Here is a 12,578-nt window from a genome sequence, read left to right as displayed (position 1 = left end):
CACGTGTTGATTTGTTTTTTTTATATATATATATATATATATATATATATATATTTGTTATCAGGTAAGAAAGAAAAACCTGACTTCTTACCTAAACACAGAAACACAAGTGCATATGCTATGAATACTCGTTGTTTTTATTGTAATTCCAACATGTTAGAAATCAAGGTTTAGATCTCAACAGATTGATTGCTGTTTTTAGAATTTTACATTTGTATTTTTTCATGTTTGTTTGTTTTATTGTTTATTGGTTAAGATCACTTTGTGTGTTATGGTTAACTTTACAATGTGTCATTCTCTATATGGTTACATCTATGTTAATTACACTTATTATGTTTGCTGGTCAAGTGGCACTGAGCTTTTGTGGCACTTTGTGTCATTGTTCTTCATCTCTTTAACAAGACAACGCCAAGCCATTAGTTAGCTAACTGTTGGATCAAAAACAAAACAATTAACAACAAAAATTAACCTGAAACAAGTGCTGTTATCCAAGTTGATGTTGAGACTGTTTCTTTCTTTCTTTTAACTATGGTTTCGATTTAGTGTTTGGTTTTGGTGATTGGCTCTGATTGATGTTTGGTTTTGACTTTGGCTAGCTCCCTGGCCATGACTCAGTTAGTTCAGAAATTACTCAAGAAATGAAATTGGATATGTTTTACATTTTAATTTCCTTCTGAAATATCATGATAATGCTGATTAAATCGCAATAGTTACATGTAGCACAAAATTCAAGTTATATGGTTCCCTCATATCACAAATAACTGCTTTATGAAAATTGGAGTATATTTAAAAAGGAGTTATTTATTCTGATAGATACCATACTGGCCCGTATGGATTTGCAGCGATTACCACAGTCAAAGTGTCCTGAGTTGGTTTTCCATGCCTGGCCATCGGCTAAGTAGAATTTAGAAATGAAATCCAGTTTGGTGGCAGATGAACCATGCAGAATTATGTCTCTGTTATTTATGTTATCCTTAAGGTGCCTGATATTACCTGGCATTCAGTTCTTCAAATAATACTTCAAACCTTTTGTAAACTCTGTTTTCTCTTACTTCATTTTTAAATATTTTTTAGATAAGGAGGCAGCACCAGAGGAACAATCTAACATAACTGAAGGTACATTATGTATGCCCAGCTCTCCCTTTATTTTTTCTTCTACCTTACAATTAAACCAACAGAAGTATTGGTCATGATTTACAAAGTTTATTTCAGTAAAGGCAGCATCATTTACTAAACACGTGTTGATTTGTTTTTTTTTATCTCTATATATAATCTTCATTTGGATCTTGATCTTTGTTTATCTGCGAATGAATTAGAAGAAGAATCACTAGATGGCAGTAGAGAGACAGCTAAAACATAGGCATTGCATTAAGAATCTCCTCCAGGCTTATACTACTGAAGACTGTAGTATTCCAGTCACACCTCAAAACACAGACATTCAAACTAAACAAATTGTTGTGCTTTAAATTAACTAATCTCTATATATAATCTTAATTTGGATCTTGATCTTTGTTTGTCCGCGAATTCATGTTCAACCGACACGGTATCCTTCAATAAGGGCGCGCACAAAAAGGCGAGCTTCAAAAGGGTGACCTCAATTGAGCACATCAAATAAAGGCAAACGCAACAAAATTATTACAGAAAATTTATTAGCCAAAGGCAATGATTGAACGTATAAAAAGGTGAAAGCAACAATAGCAAAACATCCAATTAATTAATGCATGAACTTCTAAGCAAGATGAACATTTTCCAATCCTATATTCAGTGCATTTCCAGATGTGTTTCCCGTTTATAGTTTTCTCCTTTCTGAATGTGTAGCCTTCGACTACGAGTAGATCTGCACCTTTGTTGCTCTTCACATATTCCAGAGCCATTTGAACTAAATTATCTACGAACGCCTTTATTCGCCGCGCCCAATTGAGGTCGCCCTTTTGAAGCTCGCCTTTTTGTGCGCGCCCTTATTGAATAGAACATATAAGTCGGACACACTTCTGTGATTTTCCATCAGTCGGCGTTTGGAGTTCAAGAAAGAAGCATTGGTTCTTCCTTACTCTTTGGATTACCACAAAGCAACCTGCGAGATTGGACAACGTGAAGATGCCGCTTATGATTAACCATCCATAAGTCATGGGAAGAGAACCAGAAATGCTCCTCCACCACCACATAATTACTATTAGGACAGTGATTCCGAGTAGGCCGTACCTATCGAATCAATGTCCAAGGGTTTTGTTTTGTAATTTTGTTTTCCTTATAAAAAATCATAATGCTGTGCGACAAAGGGCCCAGTTCACAACTGACAGCCGCATTTAAACAGGGAGCCCTTCACAGACAACTTTAACACACGCAACGTAGTTGGGCGCACATGGCTAGTATATATATATATTTTTATTATCAGGTAAGAAAGAAAAACCTGACTTCTTAACTAAACACAAGTGCATATGCTATGAATACTCGTTGTTTTTACTGTAATTCCAACATGTTATAAATCAAGGTTTTAGATCTCAAGAGATTGATTGCTGTTTTTAGAATTTTACATTTGTATTTCTTCATGTTTGTTTGTCTTATTGTTAATAGCTTAAGATCACTTTGTGTGTTATGGTTAACTTTACAATGTGTCATTCTCTATATGGTTACATCTATGTTAATTACACTTATTATGTTTGCTGGTCAAGTGGCACTAACCTTTTGTGGCACTTTGTGTCATCGTTCTTCATCTCTTTAACAAGACAACGCCAAACCACCAGTTAGCTAACTGTTGGATCAAAAACAAAACAATTAACAACAAAAATTAACCTTAAACAAGTGCTATTATCCAAGTTGATGTTGAAAGACTGTTGCTTTCTTTCTTTTAACTATAATTTTGATTTAGTGTTTGGTTTTGGTGATTGGCTGTGATAGATGTTTTCTTTTCATTCTGGCTACCTCACTGGCCATGACTCAGTTCAGAAATTAGTCTAAAAAATGAATTTACATATGTTTTAAGTTTCCTTGCTAAATATAATGATAATTCTGTTAAAATCAAGATATTTATATGTAGCACACAATTCAGGGTATAGGGTTCCCCCAAATCACAAACAGCTGCTTTATGAAAATTAGAGTATATTAAAAAAGGAATTCTGCTAATAGATACCACACTGGCCTGTGTGGATGTGCAGCAGTTACCACAGTCAAAGTGTCCTGAGTTGGTATTCCATGCCTGGCCATCAGCTAAGTTGAATTTAGAAATGAAATTCAGTTTGGTGGCAGATACACCGTGTAGAATTATGTTTCTTTTTTTATGTTTTCCTCAACTAGCATGATATTACTTAGTATTCAGTTCTTAAAATTCTTCATCAGACGTTTTCAAAAATCTTTCTTCTCTTACTTTGTTTTTATATATTTTTAGATGAGAAGAAAGATCCAGGGAATCCCTTTGACACGACTGCAGGTACATTATCTATCCCTAGTCTTTTTATTTTTTCCTCTACTTTACAATTAATCCAATAGTGGCATTGTTCATGATGCACAAGGTTTATTTCAGTGAATTCAGCATTTAATAAACTACATTTTCTGATATATATATATATATATATATATATATATATATTTATTTTAAGGTAAGTAAGAACAACTGACTTCTTAGCTAAACAAAGAAATACAAGTCCATGTACTATGAATACTCATTATTTTTATATTTATTACATTGTGTTATAAATCAAGGGTTTAGCCTTAAAGACGTTGAGCGCTACAATTTTTTGAATTTTACCATTTGTATTTCTTCACATTTGTTTGTTTTATTGTTACTCTGATAAGACCACTTTGTGTGTTCTGGTCACATCTGTTCTCTATATTGCCATAGCCATGTTCATTACTCTTACTGCGCCTTGCTGCTCACGAGTCACAAAACTTAGGTGGCACTTTGTGTCATCGCTGTTCATCTGTTTAAGAAGACAACACATACCCGTTTGTTATTCAACTGTTATGTCAACAGCAAGAGAATTAGCAACAAACATGAATCTTTGTTTAGTAGTGTTATCCAAATTGATGTTGAGGCTGTTCATGAGGGCACTTTGAGTAGTGATTAAAGCACTATATACAAGTAAAGGATTATTATTATTATTTTGTTTCTGTTCACTATCATTTTGATTTAGTGTTTTAGGTTTGGTGATTGGCTCTGATAGATGTTTGGTTTTGACTTTGAGTAGCTCTCTAGCCAAGACTCAGATCAGAAATCAGAAATTTCTCAAGAAATGAATTTAGGTATGTTTTAAATTTCCTTGTGAAATATCATGATAATGCTGATAAAAACAAGATATTTAAATACAGCAGACAATTCCATTTTATAGGATTTCCTCAAATCAGAAACAACTGCTTTATGAAAATTAGAGTATAGGAAGAAACAAAGTTTGCTGATAGATACCATAATGGCCTTATTGGAAGTGCAGCGGTTAGCTCAGTTGAAATCTCCTGAGTTTGTGTTGCATAACTGGTCATTGGCAACATTGAATTTAGAAATGAAATCCACTTTAGTGGCACATGAACCATGCAGAATTATATTTCTGTTATGTATATCCTCAACTAGCATGATTTTATCTAGCTTTCAGTTCTTAAAATAATATTTCAAAACTTTTGTAAACTCTGATTTCTCTTACTTCATTTTTATATATTTTTAGGAAACGAGACACCACAAGAGAAGCCCTCTAGCACAACTGCAGGTACATTATGAATGCCTAACTCTCCTTTTATTATTTCTCTGACAGTGATGTTGGTCGTGTTACACGTGGTTTATTTCAGTAAAAGCAGCAGCATTTAGTAAACACATTTTCTGAGTTTTTTTTTTTATGTATATATTTTTATTATCAGGTAAGAAATAAAATTCTGACTTCTTAACTAAACACATAAACACAAGTGCATATGCTATGAATACTCATTGTTTTTATTGTAATTCCAACGTGTTATAAATCAAGGTTTTAGACCTCAAGAGTTTGATTGCAATTTTTGGAATTTTACATTTGTATTTCTTCACGTTTGTTTGTTTTATTGTTAGTAAGTTAAGATCACTTTATGTGTTATTGTTAACTTTACAGTGTGTCATTTTCCATATGGCCACATCTATGTTAATTACAATTATTACGTTTACTGATCAAGTGTCACTGAGCTTATGTGGCACTTTGTGTCATCGCTCTTCATCTTTTTAACAAGGCAATGCCAAGCCGTTAGTTAACTAACTTTCGATCAGAACAAAACAATTAACAAAAAACATGAATCTTTAACAAGTGTTGTTATCCAAGTTGATTTTGAAAGACTGTTTCTTTCTTTCTTTCAACTATGGTTTTGATTTAGTGTTTGGTTTTGGTGATTGGCTGGGATTGATGTTTGGTTTTGACTTTGGCTAGCTCCCTGGCCATGACTCAGTTAGTTCAGAAATTACTCAAGAAATAAAATTAGGTATGTTTTACATTTTAATTTCCTTCTGAAATATCATGATAATGCTGATTAAATCACAATAGTTATATGTTGCACAAAATTCAAGTTATATGGTTCCCTCATATCACAAATAACTGCTTTTTGAAAATTGGAGTATATTTAAAAAGGAATTATTTATTCTGATAGATACCATACTGGCCCATATGGATTTGCAGCGGTTACCACAGTCAAAGTGTCCTGAGTTGGTTTTCCATGCCTGGCCATTGGCTAAGTAGAATTTAGAAATGAAATCCAGTTTGGTGGCAGATGAACCATGCAGAATTATGTTTCTGTTATTTATGTTATCCTTAAGGTGCCTGATATTACCTGGCATTCATTTCTTCAAATAATACTTCAAACCTTTTGTAAACTCTGTTTTCTCTTACTTCATTTTTAAATATTTTTAGATAAGGAGGCAGAACCAGAGGAACAATCTAACATAACTGCAGGTACATTAGATAGATAGATAGATAGATATGTATGCCCAGCTCTCCCTTTATTTTTTCTTCTACCTTACAATTAAACCAACAGAAGTATTGGTCATGATTTACAAAGTTTATTTCAGTAAAGGCAGCATCATTTACTAAACACGTGTTGATTTGTTTTTTTATATATATATATATTTTTGTTTTCAGGTAAGAAAGAAAAACCTGACTTCTTAACTAAACACAGAAACACAAGTGCATCTGCTATGAATACTCGTTGTTTATATTGTAATTCCAACATGTTATAAATCAAGGTTTAGATCTCAATAGATTGATTGCTGTTTTTAGAATTTTACATTTGTATTTTTTCATGTTTGTTTGTTTTATTGTTAATAGGTTAAGATCACTTTGTGTGTTATGGTTAACTTTACAATGTGTCATTCTCTATATGGTTACATCTATGTTAATTACACTTATTATGTTTGCTGGTCAAGTGGCACTGAGCTTTTGTGGCACTTTGTGTCATCGTTCTTCATCTCTTTAACAAGACAACGCCAAGCCATTAGTTAGCTAACTGTTGGATCAAAAACAACACAATTAACAACAAAAATTAACCTTAAACAAGTGCTGTTATCCAAGTTGATGTTGAGACTGTTGATTTCTTTCTTTTAACTATGGTTTCGATTTAGTGTTTGGTTTTGGTGATTGGCTCTGATTGATGTTTGGTTTTGACTTTGACTAGCTCCCTGGCCATGACTCAGTTAGTTCAGAAATTACTCAAGAAATGAAATTGTATATGTTTTACATTTTAATTTCCTTCTGAAATATCATGATAATGCTGATTAAATCGCAATAGTTACATGTAGCACAAAATTCAAGTTATATGGTTCCCTCATATCACAAATAACTGCTTTATGAAAATTGGAGTATATTTAAAAAGGAGTTATTTATTCTGATAGATACCATACTGGTCCGTATGGATTTGCAGCGGTTACCACAGTCAAAGTGTCCTGAGTTGGTTTTCCATGCCTGGCCATCGGCTAAGTAGAATTTAGAAATGAAATCCAGTTTGGTGGCAGATGAACCATGCAGAATTATGTTTTTGTTTTTTATGTTATCCTTAAGGTGCCTGATATTACCTGGCATTCAGTTCTTCAAATAATACTTCAAACCTTTTATAAACTCTGTTTTCTCTTACTTCATTTTTAAATATTTTTAGATAAGGAGGCAGCACCAGAGGAACAATCTAACATAACTGCAGGTACATTATGTATGCCCAGCTCTCCCTTTATTTTTTCTTCTACCTTAAAATTAAACCAACAGAAGTATTGGTCATGATTTACAAAGTTTATTTCAGTAAAGGCAGCATCATTTACTAAACACGTGTTGATTTGTTTTTTTTTTTATCTCTATATATAATCTTCATTTGGATCTTGATCTTTGTTTGTCCGTGAATGAATTAGAAGAAGAATCACTAGATGGCAGTAGAGAGACAGCTAAAACATAGGCATTGCATTAAGAATCTCCTCCAGGCTTATACTACTGAAGACTGTAGTATTCCAGTCACACCTCAAAACACAGACATTCAAACTTAACAAATTGTTGTGCTTTAAATTAACTAATCTCTATATATATAATCTTAATTTGGATCTTGATCTTTGTTTGTCCGCGAATTCATGTTCAACCGACACGGTATCCTTCAATAAGGGCGCGCACAAAAAGGCGAGCTTCAAAAGGGTGACCTCAATTGGGAGCATCAAATAAAGGCAAACGCAACAAAATTATTACAGAAAATTTATTAGCCAAAGGCAATGACTGAATGTATAAAAAGGTGAAAGCAACAATAGCAAAACATCCAATTAATTAATGCATGAACTTCTAAGCAAGACGAACATTTTCCAATCCTATATTCAGTGCATTTCCAGATGTGTTTCCCGTTGATAGTTTTCTCCTTTCTGAATGTGCAGCCTTCGACTACGAGTAGATCTGCACCTTTGTTGCTCTTCACATATTCCAGAGCCATTTGAACTAAATTATCTACGAACGCCTTTATTCGCCGCGCCCAATTGAGGTCGCCCTTTTGAAGCTCGCCTTTTTGTGCGCGCCCTTATTGAATAGAACATATAAGTTGGACACACTTCTGTGATTTTCCATCAGTCGGCGTTTGGAGTTCAAGAAAGAAGCATTGGTTCTTCCTTACTCTTTGGATTGCCACAAAGCAACCTGCGAGATTAGACAACGTGAAGACGCCACTTATGATTAACCATCCATAAGTCGTGGGAAGAGAACCAGAAATGCTCCTCCACCACCACATAATTACTATTAGGACAGTGATTCCGAGTAGGCCGTACCTATCGAATCAATGTCCAAGGGTTTTGTTTTGTAATTTTGTTTTCCTTATAAAAAATCATAATGCTGTGCGACAAAGGGCCCAGTTCACAACTGACAGCCGCATTTAAACAGGGAGCCCGTCACAGACACTTTAACACGCGCAACGTAGTTGGGCGCACATGGTTAGTATATATATATATTTTTATTATCAGGTAAGAAAGAAAAACCTGACTTCTTAACTAAACACAAGTGCATATGCTATGAATACTCGTTGTTTTTATTGTAATTCCAACATGTTATAAATCAAGGTTTTAGATCTCAAGAGATTGATTGCTGTTTTTAGAATTTTACATTTGTATTTCTTCATGTTTGTTTGTCTTATTGTTAATAGGTTAAGATCACTTTGTGTGTTATGGTTAACTTTACAATGTGTCATTCTCTATATGGTTACATCTATGTTAATTACACTTATTATGTTTGCTGGTCAAGTGGCACTAACCTTTTGTGGCACTTTGTGTCATCGTTCTTCATCTCTTTAACAAGACAACGCCAAGCCATTAGTTAGCTAACTGTTGGATCAAAAACAAAACAATTAACAACAAAAATTAACCTTAAACAAGTCCTATTATCCAAGTTGATGTTGAAAGACTGTTGCTTTCTTTCTTTGAACTATGGTTTTGATTTAGTGTTTGGTTTTGGTGATTGGCTGTGATAGATGTTTTCTTTTCATTCTGGCTACCTCACTGGCCATGACTCAGTTCAGAAATTACTCAATAAATGAATTTACATATGTTTTAAGTTTCCTTGCGAAATATAATGATAATTCTGTTAAAATCAAGATATTTATATGTAGCACACAATTCAGGGTATAGGGTTCCCACAAATCACAAACAACTGCTTTATGAAAATTAGAGTATATTAAAAAAGGAATTCTGCTGATAGATACCACACTGGCCTGTATGGAAGTGCAGCAGTTGCCACAGTCAAAGTGTCCTGAGTTGGTATTCCATGCCTGGCCATCAGCTAAGTAGAATTTAGAAATGAAATCCAGTTTGGTGGCAGATACACCGTGCAGAATTGTGTTTCTCTTTTTTATGTTTTCCTCAACTAGCATGATATTACTTAGTATTCAGTTCTTAAAATTCTTCATCAGACGTTTTCAAAAATCTTTCTTCTCTTACTTTGTTTTTATATATTTTAGATGAGAAGAAAGATCCAGGGAATCCCTTTGACACGACTGAAGGTACATTATCTGTCCCTAGTCTTTTTATTTTTTCCTCTACTTTACAATTAATCCAATAGTGGCATTGTTCATGATGCACAAGGTTTATTTCAGTGAATTCAGCATTTAATAAACCACATTTTCTGATATATATATATATAATATATATATAATATATATATATATATATAATATATATATATATATATATATTATTTATTTATTTTAAGGTAAGTAAGAACAACTGACTTCTTAGCTAAACAAAGAAATACAAGTCCATGTACTATGAATACTCATTATTTTTATATTTATTACAATGTGTTATAAATCAAGGGTTTAGCCTTAAAGACGTTGAGCGCTACAATTTTTTGAATTTTACCATTTGTATTTCTTCACATTTGTTTGTTTTATTGTTACTCTGATAAGACCACTTTGTGTGTTCTGGTCACATCTGTTCTCTATATTGCCATAGCCATGTTCATTACTCTTACTGCGCCTTGCTGCTCACGAGTCACAAAACTTAGGTGGCACTTTGTGTCATCGCTGTTCATCTGTTTAAGAAGACAACACATACCCGTTTGTTATTCAACTGTTATGTCAACAACAAGAGAATTAGCAACAAACATGAATCTTTGTTTAGTAGTGTTATCCAAATTGATGTTGAGGCTGTTCATGAGGGCACTTTGAGTAGTGATTAAAGCACTATATACAAGTAAAGGATTATTATTTTTGTTTCTGTTCACTATCATTTTGATTTAGTGTTTTAGGTTTGGTGATTGGCTCTGATAGATGTTTGGTTTTGACTTTGAGTAGCTCTCTAGCCAAGACTCAGTTAGATCAGAAATCAGAAATTACTCAAGAAATTAATTTAGGTATGTTTTAAATTTCCTTGTGAAATATCATGATAATGCTGATAAAAACAAGATATTTAAATATAGCAGACAATTCCATTTTATAGGATTTCCTCAAATCAGAAACAACTGCTTTATGAAAATTAGAGTATAGGAAGAAACAAAGTCTGCTGATAGATACCATAATCGCCTTATTGGAAGTGCAGCGGTTAGCTCAGTTGAAATCTCCTGAGTTTGTGTTGCATACCTGGTCATTGGCAATATCCATATTACTAACCGAGAATGCTAAACCGGATGATGGACGCAGGCACATCCGGCCATGGTCCGTAGCTGCAAAAAGACGTACTGCGCAGGCGCAAAAAGAGTCCGCGAGAGTCGGCTGAGGAGCCGAGAAAGGCGGACAAAAGAGGGCGAGAGAGGCGGATGAGGGGCCGCGAGAGGCGCAGGCGCAAAAAGAGTCCGCGAGAGTCGGAGAAAGGCGGAGAAAAGAGGGCGACAAAGGCGGATGAGGGGCCGCGAGTGGCGGACAAGACCACAGAAAAAAAGGAGTGAGCACATACAAAAAGGAGAAATGAGGCGCAAAGTCAAACGCAGGAAAAGCACGAAACACATTGCACACGAAACTAGACCCGAAAAAAAAAAAAAAAAGAGGCTCGCACACAACAGCAAGGCACCCCCAAACCCCCCCCCCCTACAGGCACCGGGACGGGACACACACCAAGAGGGGGATTCAACAAGCCCATGGAACACAAAAAAAAGAACACAAAACCACCCCCACAGACCCTACAAGCGAAGGACGGGACACACACAAAGAGGGGGATTCAACAAGACACAGGAACACAAAGAAAGAAGACGCTCGCGCAACAACAATCCTCAACAACCACCCACATCCATAAGAAGTCACACCCAAAGCCACATATTCTAAAGTGAACGTCAGCACCTTCACACTAGACAGCATAGGTGTCAGCATTGGTGGATCTCCTTACAATAAAGCACTATTAACCGTTCAACTGCAGAAAAGGAAACATATTGAAACAAGTCATGAATACACGGTCACGGGTACAAAACGAAAAGGAAAGGATAACAGGAACAAACACACGAACATGAAAGAAACAACAAAATAGACGGCTATGCAGCATAGGTGGATCTCATTACAATAAGGCACTATTAACCGTTCAACCGCAGAAAAGGCTCCATATTAACAGTGAGTGCAATACTCCTTATTACTTATCCATATTTCTAAAAGAAAAAATGTCTCGACTCCAAAAACGCAAAGCTCAACTAAAGCTTCTAACTAACGATGTACCTAAAAGTAAAAACTTTATGAACTGCGTTAGATCCTACAATAGTTCAAATGCTTTTAGTAAATATCAGGCCACCAAAAGGCAATGGCCCATACTGCTTTCCCATATGTGCACAAATACTGCATCGCATTGAAACAGTGCACCCTGAAACAAATCAACAACGCAAATATGCACAAATCTACATCCTGGATCCACATGACGCAAACTATCAATCAAAGTGCTGCATCGCAACAGGCACGGATTCAAAACGAAACACCTCCCGTCTCAGACATACGTTAACGGCAAGGAAGGCTACAACGGGCGTCTCACACAGCACAGGCAAATCGATTACAGCTCCAAAACAACACGTCCCAATACTACATATGCAACAACGCGCTTCTCAAACGGCACAAGCAAAACATACTCCGGAAAAATTCATTCCGATTAATGAATATCATTTGCAATCATTGTCATTCAGTTCACTTCCCTGAAGAAACAACTGGCAATACAAGTAATACATTTAGACGTTGTTGTCAAAAGGGTCAAATTAGACTGCCTTCTTTACATTCATATACTGAATATCTACAGAAGATTCTAACTGACGATGTACCTGAAAGTGAAATCTTTATCAACTGCATTAGATCCTACAAATCGGTATCCACTATGAACATTAACGGTGGCACTGCACGTGACATCCGTCTTCAAAAAATGTTGTTTATTGATGAATGTACAATGGCATGAAGTCACTTACTCAACACCATTCATAAACTTCTACAAACGTTTATGAATAATAATATTCGATTTGGAGGAAAGGTACTTTTATTAGGAGGAGATTTTAAACAGTGATTAGCTATTCTTCCAGATGCCATGCACTCAGCTATTGTTCAGTGCACCTTAAAATACGCAGACAATTGCCATTGCTTTCAAAAGATACAGTTAGTAAAAAAGATACGATGTCCAGAACCAGATCATAACAATTGCTTATTACAACTGAGAGATGGTACACTCACCAATACAGATG

At 35.0% G+C, this 12,578-nt stretch overlaps 1 protein-coding gene across 50 annotated transcripts in view; it reads left to right on the top strand.

Annotated features, from left to right (window-relative positions):
• Positions 1–12,578, top strand: part of LOC114650835 (uncharacterized protein DDB_G0286299-like) — a 121,429-nt gene that overhangs the window by 96,295 nt on the left and 12,556 nt on the right. For 40 of the 50 annotated variants that reach the window (XM_051925683.1, XM_051925684.1, XM_051925702.1 and 37 more), the window contains 5 exons: positions 1,075–1,116; positions 3,386–3,427; positions 4,653–4,694; positions 7,090–7,131; positions 9,403–9,444. In XM_051925683.1, the coding sequence (XP_051781643.1) occupies positions 1,075–1,116; positions 3,386–3,427; positions 4,653–4,694; positions 7,090–7,131; positions 9,403–9,444 (210 nt within the window). The remainder of the gene's footprint in view (positions 1–1,074; positions 1,117–3,385; positions 3,428–4,652; positions 4,695–7,089; positions 7,132–9,402; positions 9,445–12,578) is intronic. The other 10 variants (XM_051925686.1, XM_051925682.1, XM_051925730.1 and 7 more) reach the window with 8 other exon arrangements.

Source organism: Erpetoichthys calabaricus, chromosome 4 (genome assembly GCF_900747795.2).
Source record: "Erpetoichthys calabaricus chromosome 4, fErpCal1.3, whole genome shotgun sequence".
Taxonomy (NCBI): domain Eukaryota; kingdom Metazoa; phylum Chordata; class Cladistia; order Polypteriformes; family Polypteridae; genus Erpetoichthys; species Erpetoichthys calabaricus.
This window is presented reverse-complemented; position numbering and strand designations above follow the sequence as displayed.